Source organism: Coregonus lavaretus (genome assembly GCF_964263955.1).
Source record: "Coregonus lavaretus genome assembly, chromosome: 21".
Classification (NCBI taxonomy): Eukaryota; Metazoa; Chordata; class Actinopteri; order Salmoniformes; family Salmonidae; genus Coregonus; species Coregonus lavaretus.
The window spans coordinates 7017309-7038416 of record NC_140008.1 but is presented as its reverse complement, the minus strand read 5'-3'; the positions used below and the strand labels follow the sequence as shown (position 1 = coordinate 7038416).

The 21108-nt window shown below is 44.9% G+C and overlaps 1 protein-coding gene across 1 annotated transcript in view; it reads right to left on the bottom strand.

Annotated features, from left to right (window-relative positions):
* The window catches only part of LOC311148729 (unconventional myosin-IXAa-like), a 206571-nt gene that overhangs the window by 140556 nt on the left and 44907 nt on the right, over positions 1-21108 (bottom strand). The window contains exon 2 of the mRNA XM_084185703.1: positions 7493-8491. Within this exon, the coding sequence (XP_084041829.1) occupies positions 7493-8410 (918 nt within the window). The 5' untranslated portion in view covers positions 8411-8491. The remainder of the gene's footprint in view (positions 1-7492; positions 8492-21108) is intronic.

Below are 21108 nucleotides of genomic sequence, written 5' to 3'. Positions count from 1 at the left end.
TATCGCAACATTCATTCTGACAATATTATATTGATTCTATGACTCCAAGTATCGATTCTCTTTATTTTATTATTTTGTAGTTAACGTTATCTAGCTCTAGTCGGCTGTACCTAAATAACTAGTAGCCAAAACTCCAGTATTTCTCCTTCTATAGCTTAGCCTCAATCTTATTTTTAATTGGTGAACCAACATGTTTTCATCTCTGTTATTTCCATGACTGATCAGAACCCGTTTTCTCACGGCTCTCTCTTGTCCCTCTGCAGCAACAATATGTTTGGAACATCGATTCTCAATAAAATCCCAGTAACACATTACAATACATATAGAATTGTGATAAATCGTGATACGTATAGAATTGCAATATACACCATATCGGCACCTATGTATCATGATAGTGAGGTCCCTGGCAATTCCAAGCCCTACTAAACACCACATCCGTGGAGGGATGAGATCTTACTGAACACCCACACCGAGCAGCAGTTCTCCGACATGAATAATTGCACATCAACACAGCAGTGACCGTGGGAGAAGTCGATTGTGATAACACGTCTGTTTAATTCATGCCGGTTGTATAACACACGCTTGAGTCTGACAAGAAGCGTGTACACTCAGTACATTATACAAAATAAAGACGATTGTGTACAATACGGTCGAAATACGAGATAGCATATCTTGAGTGATAGCCCACTCAACAGAAATTTGAGCTGTGTTGTTGACATAACAAATGGCTAAGTGTCCAGAAATCAGACTTCAACCGTCTTGTAGAAGAGCAGTGAGACCGGTAGGACGGCTAAGGGAGACAATGATACAGTATTGAACATTTTCCAGTCAGTTTCCTGTCAAAGCTATGCTAACGTAACAACTGTCTTAGTACACTATCTGCTAAGGTAAATGCATACTGCACTTTTTCCTGAGAGGGGGAAAAGGGGAATGTTCCAGAGAGAGAGAGGGAGAGAGGGAGGCAGGATGAGTATAATCCAGGTAATAGACGTTGGAAGCCCATGGAGAGCATGCAGTGCGCTGGGGATATGTATTATGGAGAGACGTGCTAACAGGAACACGAGAACTGAGGTAAATTATTAGCCAAAACAGGCTAACGCTAGCACTCACAGAGACAGCCTGCTTCGCTTAGTCCAATGTTATGAAATGGGGGGGGGGGGGGGGGACACTTAGCTATCCTAGAAAGGCTAGGACCTAGAGATGGGATGGGAGGGGTTGAGGGTAGCAGAAGGCTGGGACAAAAAAACAAACAAAAGATAACTAATGTAAATTATAAACTGGGTGGTTCGAGCCCTGAATGCTGATTGGCTGAAAGCCGCGGTATATCGGACCATATACCACAGGAATGACAAAACGTTTGTTTTTACTGCTCTAATTACGTTGGTAACCAGTTTATAATAGCAATAAGGCTCCTCGGGGGTTTGTGATATATGGCCAATATACCACGGCTAAGGGCTGTATCCAGGCACTCCGTGTTGCATCGTGCGTAAGAACAGCCTTTAGCCGTAGTATATTGGCCATATACCACACCTCCGCGGGCCTTATTGCTTAAATATACCGTGTCTGTAAAATGTATATAGTATGTATAAGCTGGAAGTAGAAGCCTAAGTATTGTTGTCCATTAGTTTACTCAAATTAGGAGAGGGTTAGGGGAAAATAATAAAGGAAAATATATTTCTAAAGTATATATGGGGGATTGGAAATTATGCAGACAATTACATTGATAGAAGCCACAATCTCTCTGCAATATTAGAGCTGATCTACCCCTTAAAAAAATGTGGGGAAAAGACAGGCTAGCCTAAGAAACACAATACTCAGCACTGACTTCCAACCTCATGAGCGCTAACTCAAAACAGAAAAACACAATAGAAGGAAGGAATTTCAGCTAGTTTGAAGGTAGACGATTGCACAGAGCACTGCACTTCATCATCATTAAACCATGCGGACTGTGTGTTCACCAGTCCTCTTAGTACCTAAAGTCTGCAACAAAGAAGATAACATGATCATTCACTGGCCAAGCACTCCCTAACGCATGCTTGGTTACAGCCAGCGTGTTCAATAAAACCACTCCTGTCCTCTGCAAGAACTCTGTACTGTAGAGAGATTTGGTATGTCTTATTCTGAGTGATTTGGGATGTCTTATTTATATCATAAAATAAAATGTATTTATAAAGCCATTTTTACATCAGCAGATGTTACAAAGTGCTATACAGAAACCCAACTTAAAAACACCAAACAGCAATGCCAAGAGTGTGCAAAGCAGTCATCAAGGCAAAATGGTGGCTACTTTGAAGAATCTCAAATATAAAACATATTTTGATTTGTTTAACACTTTTCTGGTTACTACATAATTCCATATGTGTTATTTCATAGTTTTGATGTCTTCACTATTATTCTACAATGTAGAAAATAGTAAAAATTAAGAAAAACCCTTGAATGAGTAGGTATGTCCAAACTTTTCACTGGTAGTGTATAGTGCACTACTTTTATATATTCCCTATGGGCCCTAATAGGGTGCCATTTGGGACGGAGGTCCTCAAAATGCATACTACCGTGCTCCGAGGATGCAAATTGGAGCACAGGAGGGTCGGAGTATGAGTCAAAATCAAAGTATGCGAAACGGAGCATGGAGGGCACTTCTCGAATGCGTACTCCGTTTGTACATATTTTGAAGCATGCGATCGATGCAAGCTTCAACGGAAAGTATGCAAAGAAATATGCCGCAACCAGGTAAAAAAATAATAATTAAGCAGCATTTCTTGAAATCAATGGCGGACATTATTTGAGCTGAAGCGAGAGAAAATAGAATCCGTCTTCAGTTTCTCCTTTGAGTCACCTGACTGATTAGAAAAACACTGTATGACACTGGCAACACTTCCCTCCCATCATCCACAGTATTCCCGTCAGCACATTACTGCTGATTCGAATCGAGCTGTTAGATGATAGTGCTGGCATGAGGTCATGCTGACGGTGGTGTTGATGGTGCTTTGGCGGAGAAGAGAAGACAGGAGATTGTGTGCAGTTGTTTTCGTAGTTGGTTTTCATAGTTGATTTTCATATTTGTTTTTATAGTTCAGGCCCCCCTATGGTGCCCTTCACTGATTAGCAAAGGCAATGTCAATCACAGTGAGTTTGTGTCCCTAGTCTACTGCTATGGTTTACCCACAGCAAAGGTGAACAACATATTCAGGCCATGGTCACAAACGTGTGTGTGTGTGTGTGTGTGTATATATATATATAGATATATATATATATATATATATATATATATATATATATATATATATATATATATATATACACATACACATACACACACACAGTGAGGGAAAAAAGTATTTGATCCCCTGCTGATTTTGTACGTTTGCCCACTGACAAAGAAATTATCAGTCTATAATTTTAATGGTAGGTTTATTTGAACAGTGAGAGACAGAATAACAACAACAAAATCCAGAAAAACGCATGTCAAAAATGTTATAAATTGATTTGCATTTTAATGAGGGAAATAAGTATTTGACCCCCTCTCAATCAGAAAGATTTCTGGCTCCCAGGTGTCTTTTATACAGGTAACGAGCTGAGATTAGGAGCACACTCTTAAAGGGAGTGCTCCTAATCTCAGCTTGTTACCGGTGTAAAAGACACCTGTCCAGAGAACCAATCAATCAATCAGATTCTCCACCATGGCCAAGACCAAAGAGCTCTCCAAGGATGTCAGGGACAAGATTGTAGACCTACACAAGGCTGGAATGGGCTACAAGACCATCACCAAGCAGCTTGGTGAGAAGGTGACAACAGTTGGTGCGATTATTCGCAAATGGAAGAAACACAAAATAACTGTCAATCTCCCTCGGCCTGGGGCTCCATGCAAGATCTCACCTCGTGGAGTTGCAATGATCATGAGAACGGTGAGGAATCAGCCCAGAACTAAATGGGAGGATCTTGTCAATGATCTCAAGGCAGCTGGGACCATAGTCACCAAGAAAACAATTGGTAACACACTATGCCGTGAAGGACTGAAATCCTGCAGCGCCCACAAGGTCCCCCCCTGCTCAAGAAAGCACATATACAGGCCCGTCAGAAGTTTGCCAATGAACATCTGAATGATTCAGAGGAGAACTGGGTGAAAGTGTTGTGGTCAGATGAGACCAAAATCGAGGTCTTTGGCATCAACTCAACTCGCCGTGTTTGGAGGAGGAGGAATGTGCCTATGACCCCAAGAACACCATCCCCACCGTCAAACATGGAGGTGGAAACATTATGCTTTGGGGGTGTTTTTCTGCTAAGGGGACAGGACAACTTCACCGCATCAAAGGGACGATGGACGGGGCCATGTACCGTCAAATCTTGGGTGAGAACCTCCTTCCCTCAGCCAGGGCATTGAAAATTGGTCGTGGATGGGTATTCCAGCATGACAATGACCACAATGACCACACGGCCAAGGCAACAAAGGAGTGGCTCAAGAAGAAGCACATTAAGGTCCTGGAGTAGTCTAGCCAGTCTCCAGACCTTAATCCCATAGAAAATCTGTGGAGGGAGCTGAAGGTTTGAGCTGCCAAACGTCAGCCTTGAATCCTTAATGACTTGGAGAAGATTTGCAAAGAGGAGTGGGACAAAATCCCTCCTGAGATGTGTGCAAACCTGGTGGCCAACTACAAGAAATATCTGACCTCTGTGATTGCCAACAAGGGTTTTGCCACCAAGTACTAAGTCATGTTTTGCAGAGGGGTCAAATACTTACAGTGGGGAAAAAAAGTATTTAGTCAGCCACCAATTGTGCAAGTTCTCCCACTTAAAAAGATGAGAGAGGCCTGTAATTTTCATCATAGGTACACGTCAACTATGACAGACAAAATGAGGAAAAAATATCCAGAAAATCACATTGTAGGATTTTTTATGAATATATTTGCAAATTATGGTGGAAAATAAGTATTTGGTCAATAACAAAAGTTTCTCAATACTTTGTTATATACCCTTTGTTGGCAATGACACAGGTCAAACGTTTTCTGTAAGTCTTCACAAGGTTTTCACACACTGTTGCTGGTATTTTGGCCCATTCCTCAATGCAGATCTCCTCTAGAGCAGTGATGTTTTGGGGCTGTCGCTGGGCAACACAGACTTTCAACTCCCTCCAAAGATTTTCTATGGGGTTGAGATCTGGAGACTGGCAAGGCCACTCCAGGACCTTGAAATGCTTCTTACGAAGCCACTCCTTCGTTGCCCGGGCGGTGTGTTTGGGATCATTGTCATGCTGAAAGACCCAGCCACGTTTCATCTTCAATGCCCTTGCTGATGGAAGGAGGTTTTCACTCAAAATCTCACGATACATGGCCCCATTCATTCTTTCCTTTACACAGATCAGTCGTCCTGGTCCCTTTGCAGAAAAACAGCCCCAAAGCATGATGTTTCCACCCCCATGCTTCACAGTAGGTATGGTGTTCTTTGGATGCAACTCAGCATTCTTTGTCCTCCAAACACGACGAGTTGAGTTTTTACCAAAAAGTTCTATTTTGGTTTCATCTGACCATATGACATTCTCCCAATCCTCTTCTGGATCATCCAAATGCACTCTAGCAAACTTCAGACGGGCCTGGACATGTACTGGCTTAAGCAGGGGGACACGTCTGGCACTGCAGGATTTCAGTCCCTGGCGGCGTAGTGTGTTACTGATGGTAGGCTTTGTTACTTTGGTCCCAGCTCTCTGCAGGTCATTCACTAGGTCCCCCCGTGTGGTTCTGGGATTTTTGCTCACCGTTCTTGTGATCATTTTGACCCCACGGGGTGAGATCTTGCGTGGAGCCCCAGATCGAGGGAGATTATCAGTGGTCTTATATGTCTTCCATTTCCTAATAATTGCTCCCACAGTTGATTTCTTCAAACCAAGCTGCTTACCTATTGCAGATTCAGTCTTCCCAGCCTGGTGCAGGTCTCCAATTTTGTTTCTGGTGTCCTTTGACAGCTCTTTGGTCTTGGCCATAGTGGAGTTTGGAGTGTGACTGTTTGAGGTTGTGGACAGGTGTCTTTTATACTGATAACAAGTTCAAACAGGTGCCATTAATACAGGTAACGAGTGGAGGACAGAGGAGCCTCTTAAAGAAGAAGTTACAGGTCTGTGAGAGCCAGAAATCTTGCTTGTTTGTAGGTGACCAAATACTTATTTTCCACCATAATTTGCAAATAAATTCATTACAAATCCTACAATGTGATTTTCTGGAAAAAAAATTCTCAATTTGTCTGTCATAGTTGACGTGTACCTATGATGAAAATTACAGGCCTCTCTCATCTTTTTAAGTGGGAGAACTTGCACAATTGGTGGCTGACTAAATACTTTTTCCCCCCACCGTATTTCCCTCATTGAAATGCAAATCAATTTATAACATTTTTGACATGCGTTTTTCTGGATTTTGTTGTTGTTATTCTGTCTCTCACTGTTCAAATAAACCTATCATTAAAATGATAGACTGATCATGTTTTTTTTTTTGTTTTTTTCTTCGGGGGGATGGATCAGCTTAATATTGACTGATCATGTCTTTGTCAGTGGGCAAACGTACAAAATCAGCAGGGGATCAAATACTTTTTTCCCCTCATTGTATGTGTACATTTATTTTGCAACGCTTTGCGCACGTGACGCGGGTGGTGTGGTCAGCATGTCACAGTGGTTCCCATTGCAGCCAATCATACAAACAGTCACAAGCACTTAGAAGCCGTCACAACTGGGATGTTAGTAAAATGAGAGTAAAAGTAAAATATAATATAAAATGAGAGTGTGCCCTTCAGTAGTCCTTGGCCTTTTTATACATCCAAATCAAAACGCTAATCCAAAATCCATAATTGATTCCTAATCCCATCTGTATTAGGCAATGCTGCATAAGGTTTTCTCAAACGCTATAAAACGTCCAAGCACAGTTCCTAGGTCAATAACATATATATGCGTCAACTCATATGTTGCAATTGCAGATAAATATAGGTTCTGCCATGTCGAGGCAACCCAATCTGGAATAAAAACATGCCTATAATCTACAGTGACATGCTTCGTCTCATGCTTAAAGACATACTGCCGCTAGTGAAATAACCTATTTACAGGGCTTTCATATTGCATTTCCTCTTCGTAAACCACGACCTATAACCTCCCCCACTTCCCTATGCCTCACAGTCAGCAAGCAGCCAATCATTTGTCTCATTTCCAGTTACTTCAAGTCTCAAGGAGGAGGGTGTCACTGCATGAGGCCAAGGATGGGGTGTAGAAGAATGAGACAGTGATTTCATCATAGCCTTAATTCTCATGCTAGCTTGAGGCTGAGATGGAAACTGCTAGTTGACCATCATTACATAGGCAGCACCTCTACTTGTCTTTCTAGCACAACAGTCAACAGCCATGACCTACATTTCACAACACATCGATAACATTCATTCTTGTGTATGCTGAGTTGCAGTCTCCCACACACACATTATCCAAACCCCCCCACAACTGTCAACAAACCAATCACGTCCTTACCTCTAACACAGGCCCCGCACCCAAGATGATCTGCTCCACCCCACTGGCAAATCCCTTCTGGCTGAGGGCGGTGAGGTGATGAATCAGGAAGTTGGTGCTCTGGGTCTTCCCCGAGCCGCTCTCGCCGGAGATGACGATGCACTGGTTCCTCCGCCGCTGCAGCATGGCGTGGTAGGCCACGTCCGCCACCGCGTAGATGTGCGGCTCCAGTTCTCCCAGAGCGTGGTTGTCATACATCTTGACATACTTGGGGTTATAGATGGGGAGGAACTGGAAGGGGTTAATGACGATGAGGATGGAGCCTACGTAGGTGTAGATCCTCTCCTGGCGGAAGCGTGCGCGCAGGCTCTCCAGCAGGGCACGCTCCGTCAGCTCAGGGAGAGAGCACAGGTCGGACGGGTGCTCGCCCCCTGCGGGCTGGGGCAGAAAACCCCGTTCCACCATGCGGCGGCGCTCCTCGGTCACTCGCAGCCACATCTGGAGACTCCCTCCATAATGGATGGAACCGTCCAGGTTCTTCTCTCGGAGCAGAAAGCGGTAGTCCTCGCCACTGCCCAGGCCGCAGCGGTTCTCCAGGGCGTTGCGGGGCCACAGCATCATCCGCTGGACAGGGTAGTCGCTGGGGTTGAGGATCCACTCCTCCCCACCGAACTCCTTCACCTCGGCTAGCACGTAGCATTTGGTGCGGTCCAGACGCAGGCGCTCCAGCAGGAGCTCGATGGCCTCGGCAGCCGTGGTGCTCTTGCGGGCGCCCACGGGGCAGTAGATGGTGCCCTCGGCCAGGGCGCCCGGGTAGACGCGCAGGGTGAACTCCTGGTCCTCCAGGCGCCGCCGCATGCTGCCGCTAGCCGCGTTAGCCACCACACTGGCATTAGCGTTGGCCCTAGCATAGCCGCAGCCACCATCTTGAAGGCTCATAGTGGAGAAGCAGGTCCCATCAGCGCTGGCTGCTGCTGGGAGTTCTTCTCTGGGCCAGGGGACCGACTCAGGACATTCCAGCTGAGAAGAGAATAAAAATACAGAGTTTAGAGGAGGCAGGCAACACAATGACATCATACACGGTCAGGGACATAATGACATCATACACGGTCACGGACATAACGACATCATACACTGGTGCTTGATACAGTATTGATGAACAACATGGGGGAAGAGGAGGTTCCATGAGGGAAGTGATGGTTCCATGAGGGAAGAGGAGGTTCCATAAGGGAAGTGATGGTTCCATGAGGGAAGTGATGGTTCCATGAGGGAAGTGATGGTTCCATGAGGGAAGTTCCATGAGGGAAGTGATGGTTCCATGAAGGAAGAGGAGGTTCCACATAGCAAATTATTTCATGTGTCACTGTAGTACAACAGACGTTTTTTGTGTGTCATAGTCAAAATAACTAGTATCTCGTTTCAGAAAAAGTCACAAAACAGACAGTAAAACCAAGATAGCCAGATAAAAAACCCTCAGAGGCAGTACGAGCGTCACACATTTCTAAACCGCTGGGCCTGGTTTATCTGAGCCTGTGTGTGCTAATCCCACTACCATGCTCGTGTGCCAACATAAACAGCTGTTCTCTAATGAACACTCAATGGCTTAAAGAGCAACTGAAGGCAATAAAGAACTTCTCTGGGTGAAAATGGCCTATGTGGCATCGATAAGAGTCGGAAAAATATATCGTAGTGTCAAAATTGACTACAGAGTGTAAATACGATAATTTTGTTCATAAAGTCAGTCTCGTCCAAAACTGATATTTGCGAGATAATGTCAAGGAATGAAGGGTACCGTAACAGTTTTCCTTGGGTTGGGTTTATTTCAATCCAAGTGTATCATCAATTCGGAGCGCAGCTGCAAGCGACTCGATCATAATGCCCATGGTCAATTTTGTTTGACATTCGATATTCCTATGGGGCTAGTTAGGGACCGTCAATTAATTATACAATGTACACGGGACAATATTTGTTTTTTTTAATGAAAAGTTGGCTAGCTTGCTAGCTAGTCTAGGCTACTTCCAGACACAAGGCCCTGGTTAGACTGTTTCAATGTATCTAGAAGGTTGAGTGACTGTAACTGTGTACTGTTTTGGCAGAGTGAAAGTACAAACGCTTCCCACATTCGAACACACACATTCGAACACACCCACATCAAAGCACGACTCCATGACCCAAATCTCGTTCTCAGACGCATTTCCTAATAAGGAAAATTTAAACCGAGGCTTTAAAGTTCAGCTTTAATTCACCACTTCCCTGGTGATACTGGGTAGACAGAGTGCTCTCCACAGGCCACCATTCACCACAGAGACCACTGTACAGGACAGAGTCTAAGCAACAGTTAGCTACGCTAACGCAAAGTGACTAGCGTGTCAAAAGAAAAGATTCCAACTCCACCGCTAGGGTGACTGAGACACCAACGTAAAAAACAATTGCCGATATTGACGGTCATTTATCCTTTATTTAACCAGGTGAGTCCTACTGAGATATATCTCTTTTTCCAAGGGAGCCCTGTGGGGCCAGCATTTTGGCTAAATACTATATAAAGATCTGAGGCGAACTTGATATAAAATGTTCCCTTCGATTGAATACTGAGAGACGTATTATCTTTATCTCCATCACATCACGTCAACGTCAGTAAGACCAAGGAGCTAACCGTGGACGACAGGAAACAGGAAACAGGGTGGGGGGGGGGCAATCTAGCTGCATCACACTATGCCACAGATACAGACTCAAACAACTACAAACACAAATAGAAAGGGCAGGAATTGGGGGAAAAAATGGTTAAAATGGCTTTATTCTAACAGTGCTAAAGGCTAATGTGTTCATGCTAATAGCTAGTAGCAGCACATGATGCCTTGTTACAACCAGAAACAGAAAGGACAGGCATCAGACTGACAGAACAAACACCACAAAGGTTAACGGCTTAATGTTAACAATATTATCCCTAAAAGCAGCAATTACGATACAGTGCAGTGTGTTTCCAGGAACTATTATGGTTATTTACAGGTTAGGGTTACAGGTATAGGTTTTCATTCAGTTTAGAGAATTGAGCTTGTCATTTGTGCATGGAAATAGTTCTCAGGGGAGAGAGATCTGATCTGCTTTTCTTTAGAGTGGATGTCACAAGTACTAAACCACTGACACCCACACTTGACAGTAATACAGGCCTACAGCCAAAAGCACCACTGTGTTTTTAGGATTAGTTTCTCCTCCCTCCCCCTCTCCCTCGTTTCTCTCTGAGGTTGCCTTGCTTGATCCTGCAGTTGGCAGCAGGCCAGCTGCTCTCTCAGGTGTCTGTCTGTCTGTCTGATCTAAGATGGGCTGCTGTGAATGAACTACCTGGAGCGGTCTGTGTCTGCAGCGTCACGGGTGAATCAACCATCTGGAGCGGTCTGCGTCTGCAGCGTCACGGGTGAATGAATTATCTGGAGCGGTCTGCATCTGCAGCGTCACGGGTGAATTAACTATCTGGAGTGGTCTGCGTCTGCAGCGTCACGGGTGAATGAATTATCTGGAGCGGTCTGCATCTGCAGCGTCACGGGTGAATTAACTATCTGGAGTGGTCTGCGTCTGCAGCGTCACGGGTGAATGAATTAGACAGTCAGCATGAGAGGGGAGATAAAGGGAGATGCATAGAGACAGTCAGCATGAGAGGGGAGATAAAGGGAGATGCATTGTGACAGTCAGCATGAGAGAGGAGATAAAGGGAGATGCATAGAGACAGTCAGCATGAGAGGGGAGATAAAGGGAGATGCATAGTGACAGTTAGCATGAGAGGGGAGATAAAGGGAGATGCATAGAGACAGTCAGCATGAGATTAATAGAAAGCTAAAAAGAGAGCCCCTTAGGGGCCTGTCTGCTTGCCTTAGGGGCCTGTCTGCTTGCCTTAGGGGCCTGTCTGCTTGCCTTAGGGGCCTGTCTGCTTGCCTTAGGGGCCTGTCTGCTTGCCTTATTGACAGCCTGCTGAAGATCAGAGCCCTATACTGACAGCCGCTGAAGACCAGCATTCCCTCCATTCTGTTGTTTGTTCATAAAAAATGTCTGGCTTGCCTTCACTCAGCGTTCCTCATGCTATCTCAAGAGCCTCCGTCTACTGTACAGTAACATGGGAGGCCCTGTCGAGAGCCTCCGTCTACTGTACAGTAACATGGGAGGCCCTGTCGAGAGCCTCCGTCTACTGTACAGTAACATGGGAGGCCCTGTCGAGAGCCTCCGTCTACTGTACAGTAACATGGGAGGCCCTGTCGAGAGCCTCCGTCTACTGTACAGTAACATGGGAGGCCCTGTCGAGAGCCTCAATCAACCCAGTTCAGTGACTCATTACTGGGGCTCAGTGAGTTACAACGGTTCCCAACAGGTCCAGTTGTCTCCAAGCTAGTGGGAGAACCCCACAGGGGGGATAGAGATTTGTCAATGAGGATGGATGACAGGGAATATTAAAGGGTGTGTGTGAGAGATCTATCACTCATATCCCTGTCCCCTTCTAAGCACAGTCTTCTCATTGTCCAGGCCTACATGACAATTACTCTGAAGTTTTAACTGCTAGCTTGGAAGAGTATAGAGTATGTTAAGTGTGCATATATACTCATGAATAATGTGAGGAAAAGCCCAAGCCCGAGGCTGAAGAGAGACAAGAGGTCTCAGAGAGAGAAAGCGAGGGAGAGAGAAAGAGAGCGACAGAGAGAAAGATATAATAAAGTTCAACCCTGCAGCAAAGCTTTGACCTCAACAGAAAAAGGGGAGGGAAATCAGTCAATTGACCCCTGAACTCCCGGGTGACGAGACAACCCTGCTCCCAGCCTACCATAGCAACCCAGCCACCCACCCTCAGGGAGGGTGGCGAACAGAAAAATCCTGAGACTCCATACATGACAGTACACCACACCATTCCAGCCTGGAGACTGGAGAGAGCTTGACCTGACCCTTCCTGCCTACAGGAGCCACAGCACAGGTCAACAGAGACACAGTCAGTCAGAGAGAAGACTGGGAGGCTGGTGGGCCTTGATAAACCAGGCAGCAGTCAACAGACCCAACACAAAGATGACCCCTCTGGGCAGAGGGCAGGGTCGAGGTTGATGGATGGACAGAAGGTCAGAGGTCAGGGTAGGGAGCCGAGGGGGCAGATAACCATAGCTAATAACGCCTAGCTCACCTCTGTGGCCAGCTAGGTGCAGTGGAGGTCAGGTCACGCTGGCCTGGACAGGTGCTGCTGGACAGGTGCTGCTGGACAGGTGCTGCTGGACAGGTGGTGGTCCAACCCAAGCCTGAGGGATAGTGAAAGCTGTCCAGTGACAATGACCTTGTCAAAGAGATTGGATCAGAGCACTTACATCTGTGCATGTTCCTACAGACTTCCAGTCTATTACAATGACCTCACTGCCAACCAATACAGAGTCAGGTAGGAGAGGAAGAGAAGAGAAGAGGGGGGACAGAATGATTGTTTTGTCACAGTTCAGTTAAAGTAAAGTACCTGACAGTGTGGTTGAGATAAGGTTGAGACGGGGTTGAGATAAGGTTGAGACGGGGTTGAGACGGGGTTGAGATAAGGTTGAGATGGGGATAGGATAGTGTTGAGATGGGGTTGAGAATGTGTTGAGACGGGGTTGAGCCTAAGCTTTCATGTGGATGGGGAACCCCAGTGATGTGGCTGTAGGCATAAGGGCTATAAACGGAGAGACAAAGAAAGCTACAGTGGGGAAAAAAAGTATTTAGTCAGCCACCAATTGTGCAAGTTCTCCCACTTAAAAATATTTTTTATTGCGATATAATGTCGCTCCCAGACAAGACCCAATTCCCCTTCATTCGCATGAAGAAAATAAGGATATACATGGGGCGGAGATCAGGGTGCCTTGTGAGAATTCATCGGCGAGTGGGTAACCCGCCTCTACCATCCGTTCTATTAGCCAACGTGCAATCACTGGAGAATAAACTGGATGAGCTCCGTTCGAGACTATCCTACCAACGGGACATTAAAAACGGTAATATCTTATGTTTCACTGAGTAGTGGCTGAACGACGACATGGATAATATACAGTTGGCTGGGTTTTCCGTGCATCGGCAGGACAGAACAGCTACGTCTGGTAAGACGAGGGGTGGAGGAGTGTGTCTATTTGTCAATAACAGCTGGTGCGCGATGTCTAATATTAAGGTAGTCTTGAGGTATTGGTCGCCTGAGGTAGAGTACCTCATGATAAGCTGTAGACCACAATATCTACCAAGAGAGTTTTCATCTATATTTTTTGTAGCTGTCTATTTACCACCACTGGCACTAAGACCGCACTCAACGAGCAGTAAATGTTCATCCAGAAGCGGCGCTCCTAGTGGCCGTAGACTTAAATGCAGGAAAACAAATCAATTTTACCTCATTTCTACCAGCATGTCACATGTGCAACCAGAGGAGAAAAAAAAAAAAACTCTAGACCACCTTTACTCCACACACAGAGACACGTACAAAGCTCTCCCTCGCCCTCCATTTGGAAATCTGAACATAACCTGCTCAATAAGGAAGTGATCAGATGATACGGATGCTACACTACAGGACTGTTTTGCTAGCGCAGACTGGAATATGTTCCGGGATTCATCCAATGGCATTGAGGCGTACACCACCTCAGTCACCAGCTTCATCAATAAGTGCATCGACGACGTCGTCCCCACAGTGACCGTACATACATATCCCAACCATAAGCCATTGATTACAGGCAACATCCGCACCGAGCAAAAGGCTAGAGCTGCTGCTTTCAAGGAGTGGGACACTAATCCGGACGCTTATAAGAAATCCCACTACGCCCTTAGACGAACCATTAAAACAGGCAAAGCATCAATAAAGGACTAAGGGAAGATCACGTGACCCTTGAACGAGATGGCCGCATGAACTAGGAGCTCCGCACAAGTAGTTTCCAATTCCTAATCTTACCTCCACTTCAAGTTTAAACTCATTTAGCTTTAGTCAAAAAGTCATGGCGGCTTCAAAAGGCAACACTACAGGTGACATTTTTACCCGGACTCGAGTACTAGCGACGGAAAAAGCCTCCAAGAAGCAGCTAGCTTCAGAAAAAGCTAGCGCCATTAGCCAGGAGAAAGAGGACCCGCCCCCCCCCCCCCGAGGCCCAACGAATGCCAACCTCGCACTCTGTCGAAGACATCTTTTCTGAGCTGAGATCCCAACGTACAGAACTCAACACTAAACTAGATGCCATTAACGCTCAGCTCAGTGCGATAGGGGGCAAGGTGACAATCCTGGAAAATGCCTTGCCTGACATAAACAACAAGATAACCATAAACGCGGGGCGCCTGGACGAGGCAGAGGGGCGAATCCTATCCACGGAAAACTTATTGACAGACGCCATGGAAACAATAGCATATGCTAAAAAAAAAATAGAGCAGCTGGAAGAGAAAACAGAGGACCTGGAAAACAGGGGGCGAAGGAATAATTGTGTTCTATTAAATCTGGGCGAAAAAGAAGAGGGAAACATGCCACTGATCCGCTACCTGCAAGACAAACTTCCCGAGTGGCTCCACCTGTCCACCGACAGGCCCATAGAACTCGAGAGAGCTCACCGAGCACTGAGGCCCCCACCAGCAGCCAGACAACCACCGCGCCCAATCACCATACGTTTCCTGAGATTCACCGACAAGGAACGAGTCCTACAGGCGGCGAAAACCAACACCATTACAGTGGGAAACGCCAAACTCACCTTACTCCAGGACCTGTCAGCTGGAATACGCCGAAAGCGCCGAGAGTTTGACGAGGTGAAGAAATGCTCCATTGACCGAGGCATCTTTAGGGGATTCAAATACCCAAACGAGCTCAGGATTCTTCACCAAGGAGCCCTGCGACACTTCAAAAGTCCCGAAGAGGCAAAACGTTTTTTGAAAGACAACCCCGGTCAATGAGAAATGGACCATTGACTAAATGCGATTAATGCGATTACTGTTATTACTAAAGGAGGTAAGACAACATATAGCCGATATCCAAAGACCCACAGCCCTGCTAAATTTCATTATAGCCGTCCAATCTATATTTATGTTCCTTTAGCTGAGAGGGATAGGCCCCATATTATAACTTAGGCTGGGCTATTGATTTTATTTTCTCCCTTTCTTAATGCGGTCTGGACGGGGGCTACGTTGTCAGTTACTCAATGCGGGCGGAGAGGATGAGGCATTTCTTTGGTGGGGAGGGGGAGACGTTGTGCGTTGCTAACTGTTCCCGGTCTTTTTTTTTTGTTGGAACACAGAATTGTGACTGAGCGGGGAGGTAATAGATCCAACGGGATATGTCGAGTTGTTTGGGAACTCGGCTGGGGTGTTCAGAGATTGTTATTTTATGTAAACCATTTATTTTCCTTTTATGTGAACGCAGCTGTAACTACGATCCACCTTTACCCAGAGATGACTTGCACTAAAGTTCGATTACTGTTCGATGACGATGACTAGTACCTTAAAATCTATTGACATGGAACTGCCACGGTCTAGGCCATGCAATAAAACGGAAAAAGATACTTTGTGCTCTAAAAAAGGAAAAAGCAGACATCGCGCTATTGCAAGAGACACACCTATGTGATGCTGAACATGCCAAACTCCGCAGAGCTTGGGTGGGACAGGTGTATTTCTCATCTTTCAAATCTAACAGTAGAGGTACAGCAATACTTATCCATAAGAATGTTCCATTCATAATTGACAAAAACATATCTGATCCGGAGGGGAGATTCATCTTGATAACTGGGTCACTGTATGGGCAACCAATTACTATCTTAAACATATACGCCCCTAACACAGATACTCCTGCTTTTATGTCGAAAATGATAACTCTGTTCAATGAGCATTGTGTTTCCTTTGGAGTGTTGGCCGGAGATTTTAATTGTACCCTGAACCCAACCCTAGACAAATCATCTCAAATCACCACCACAAATCCTAGATCTGCAAAGATGTTGAACTCTCTTACTAAAGAGATGGGACTGATAGATATCTGGAGAGAGACTAATAGCTCAGCTATGGACTATACATACTACTCTAATGTCCATAACACCTACTCCCGTATAGATTACATTTTTATCCCAAAGAGTTTCATAAATTCAGCCACGTGTACAATCGGACCCATAGCGCTTTCGGATCACGCCTTTGTCCACCTCCGCTTTGACCTCTGCAAAAACATCCCGAGATCAAAGAGCTGGAAATTCAACACCTCCATGCTATCAAACGAAGCATTCCATACATTGGTAACTACATGGATAGACAACTACACACAAGACAACAAAGATTCTCCTGTTTCTCCGGCCACAATGTGGGACGCTGCTAAAGCCACACTAAGAGGTCATCTAATTGCATATGCTTCCTCTAAGAAAAAAGCAATGGAAGCACACAGGCTAGATCTGGAGAGGGAGCTGGAACGCTGTGAAAAAGTACATAAACAATCCCCAGACAGCACCTCCTGGAGTCAACTTAAAGCAGCCAAAGCCAAACTGAATTTGGACTATACTCGGGAGATTAAAAAAAAAGTTTTCTTTACTAAACAGAAATACCATGAGTATAGCAATAGGCCTAGCAGATTGCTTGCTTATCAATTAAAAAAAGAGCAGTCAGAGCGTACAATTATGGCTATCCGAACAGCAGAGGATGAGGTCACATATGATCCAAAAAAGATCAATTTAACTTTTCATGATTTTTACTGCAAACTATATACCTCTGAGAGAAAACACACGGAGGCAGAACTCCACTCCTTCCTAGAGGGAATCTCGCTACCTAAACTATCAGAGACCGACCAAGAAGATCTCAACTCCCCCTTCACTCCTGAGGAGATCCTGGAGGCAATTACCTCCATGCCACCTAACAAGTCCCCAGGCCCAGATGGATTCCCCAGAGAGTTCTACAAAGCTTTTTGGCCCCAGCTTAGCCCTATTTTCATGCCAATGCTGGAGGATTTTTGCAAAAACGGAGTTCTCCCAGACTCAATGCACACAGCTCGCATTACAGTGTTGCTCAAAAAAGACAAGGATCCCCTATCCTGCTCCTCCTTCCGGCCCATAAGCTTGTTGGATTTCGACTACAAAATAATCACCAAATTGCTCGCCAAAAGACTAAACACTCTTCTTCCCAAAATAATAAAAGCGGACCAGACGGGATTTATTAGAGACAGATACTCTTCTGATAACATTCGCCGTCTTTTTGATATTATTGATCAAGTAAACGCACAGAAGACCCCTGTCCTGCTGGCTTCACTGGATGCTGAGAAGGCGTTCGACAGGATGGAGTGGAGCTTTCTGTTCTCAGTCTTAGAGAAGTTCAACATGGGCCCAAACTTTATTAAATGGATCAAATCACTATACTCTCATCCAAATGCCATGGTGACTACTAACGGACTGAACTCTGACAGATTCCCTTTGGGACGGGGCACAAGACAAGGGTGCTCGCTGTCCCCCCTGCTCTACTTGTTGGGGGCGGAGCCTCTGGCAGAGTTGATAAGGAGCAATCCAAGTATTATGGGTGTTCCTGCAGGCGGCCTGCAGCACAAGATTTCGCTTTACGCGGATGATGTCTTGCTCTACATATCCAACCCTGAGAAATCCCTTCCTCCCATCTTAGATACAATTGCTCAGTATGGCACGTTTTCAGGTTATAAGATTAATTTTAACAAATCCACTGTCTGCCCTCTCAATATTATACTCACCAGTTCTATGAAGACACTATGCCCATTCCAATGGAAGACACAGGGGTTCCAATACCTTGGGATATTCATAACACCAGATCTGAATAGGCTTTTCAAAGAGAATTATCTTCCACTCCTGGATCAAATCAAGAACAACCTCCAAACCTGGATCTCCCTCCCAATTAGCTTAGTAGGAAGAATTAATGTAATCCGTATGAACATCCTCCCTAGACTGAACTATTTATTTCAGATGCTCCCATGCTATCTCCCAGCTTCCTTTTTCAAAACAATTAACCAAAGCATCACCAAATTTATATGGGGCAATAAAAAACCTAGGATCAAGCTTTCCACTCTATCGAAACCTGAATCTAAGGGTGGTCTTGCCCTTCCCTCCCTTCAATTGTACTACTGGTCTGCCCAAATCCGCAACATGCTAACATGGATCACAAACAGACAAGAGTCAATGTGGAGCCAGATAGAAGCCCAATCTTGTGGTTCATTGCCACTAAGCTCAACTATATTCATTGATAACTTTAGTGAAGTGGGCAACATAGCCAAAACATTTGTGATTTACAGTACCCTACGAGCGTGGAGGGACTGTAAGAAATACTTGGGCATCTCCTCCCAAATATGTTCTCACTCGCCTATAGTAGGCAACCCAGACTTGCCAAAAGCCCTGAGAGATGCCAACTTTAATCTTTGGCATACTCTAGGAATCAGGACCTTTTCAGACCTATTTCATCAGAAGACCACTACACTGAAATCCTTTCAAAAGCTCTGCAATGAATTCAATGTGCCAAGATCCCATTTTTTTAAATATCTACAAATTAGACATGTCATCTCCTCATTTACTTCCAAGAGGAGGTTTAGAACTCAGTTGAATGAAGTTGAAACCCTTCTTGTCACAGCACAATCCATTAAAGGCAAAATATCCTATATCTATAGACTCCTTTCTGAGAAAGGAGGATCCTCCTTTACTCCTTTGAAAATAATATGGGAAAAGGACCTTGGTCTGACTATCAGTGATGAGTTATGGGCGGAGGTTTGCGACAGGGTATACTGCTCCTCTACTAATGTAAAAATGAAAGAATCTAATTACAAATTTTTGTACAAATTTTATTACACTCCCCTGAGACTCCATAAAATGAAAACAGACATTTCTCCTAATTGTAATAGATGTACCTCTGAAAGTGGAACCTATATGCATGTATTTTGGAGCTGCAGAGAGATTGCCAGATTTTGGCAATCTATACATACTGCTGCACAGAAAATACTAGATGTACAGTTTGATATGACCCCGTGTCTCTATCTTCTTAATGCCCAGCAGGACTTTGTTCTTGATCCTGACAGAGAAAATTTGCTCATGACCATTACATACTTTGCTAAGAAATGTATTCTTCTATTGTGGGCCTCTAATACTTCTCCTACATTTAAAATGTGGATTGACCAGATTGTTGACTTTCTCCCTCTTGAAAAGCTCACTTATGACCTCCACAAGAGACAGCCCAAGTTTGATAGACTCTGGTCTCCACTACTCAACTATATTTCAAATTGGACAGAGTGAATGGGGGAATCAGGGAGATGGGCAGATGCGTGTTGTGTAAGGTGCTGTAAAACCTAAAAACTAATTATTGGCTCGTCATCTCAGCTAAGGCTGGAAATAGCTAATAAGAACCTTGATAGTGCTGCTGCAAGTTCTATAATTTAAATTTTGTTATAATTATTATTTGTGTGTGTATGTATGTATGTATGTATGTATGTATATATATGTAGGTATATATATATATATATATAAAACAATTTTTTATTATTATTATTTTTTTAATTTTTTTAATTCACATCTGTGAATGTGGAATGTGTTTGGTTGGTTGATTGAAAACTTAATAAAACTTTAAATTGAAAAAAAAAAAAGTAACTAGTAAAAAAAAAAAAAAAAAAAAAAATTTAAAATAAAGGACTAAGATTGAATACTACTACACCGGCTTTGATGCTCGTCGAATGTGGCAGGGCTTGCAAACTATTACGGACTACAAAGGGAAACCCAGCCGCGAGATGCATAGTGACGCGAGCCTACCAGACGGGCTCAATGCCTTTTATGCACGTTTCGAGGCAAGCAACACTGAAGCATCCATGAGAGCACCAGCTGTTCCGGACGACTGTGTGATCACGCTCTCCATAGCCGATGTGAGCAAGACCTTTAAACAGGTCAAAGTTCACAAGGCCGCAGGGCCAGACGGATTACCAGGACGTGCACTCCAATTCGCATACCGCCCCAACAGATCCACAGATGACGCAATCTCAAATCGCACTCCACACTGCCCTTTCCCACCTGGACAAAAGGAACACCTATGTGAGAATGCTGTTCATTGACTACAGCTCAGCATTCAACACCATAGTGCCCACAAAGTTCATCACTAAGCTAAGGACCCTGGGACTAAACACCTCCCTCAGCAACTGGATCCTAGACTTCCTGACGGACCACCCCCCAGGTGGTAAGGGTAGGCAACAACACATCTGCCAACGTTGATCCTTAACACAGGGGCCCCTCAAGGGTGCGTGCTTAGTCCCCTCCTGTACTCCCTGTTCACCCACGACTGCGTGGCCAAGCACGACTCCAACACTATCATTAAGTTTGCTGACGACACAACGGTGGTAGGCCTGATCACCGACAACGATGAGACAGCCAATAGGGAGGAGGTCAGAGACCTGGCAGTGTGGTGCCAGGGTAACAACATTTACATTTAAGACATTTAGCAGACGCTCTTATCCAACCTCTCCCTCAACGTGAGCAAGACAAATGAGATGATCGTGGACTACAGGAACAGGAGGGCTGAACACGGCCCCATTCACATCGACGTGGCTGTAGTGGAGCGGGCCGAGAGTTTCAAGTTCCTTGGTGTCCACATCACCAACAAACTATCATGGTCCAAACACACCAAGAAAGTCGTGAAGAGAGCATGACAACGCCTTTTCCCCTTCAGGAGAGAAAAGATTT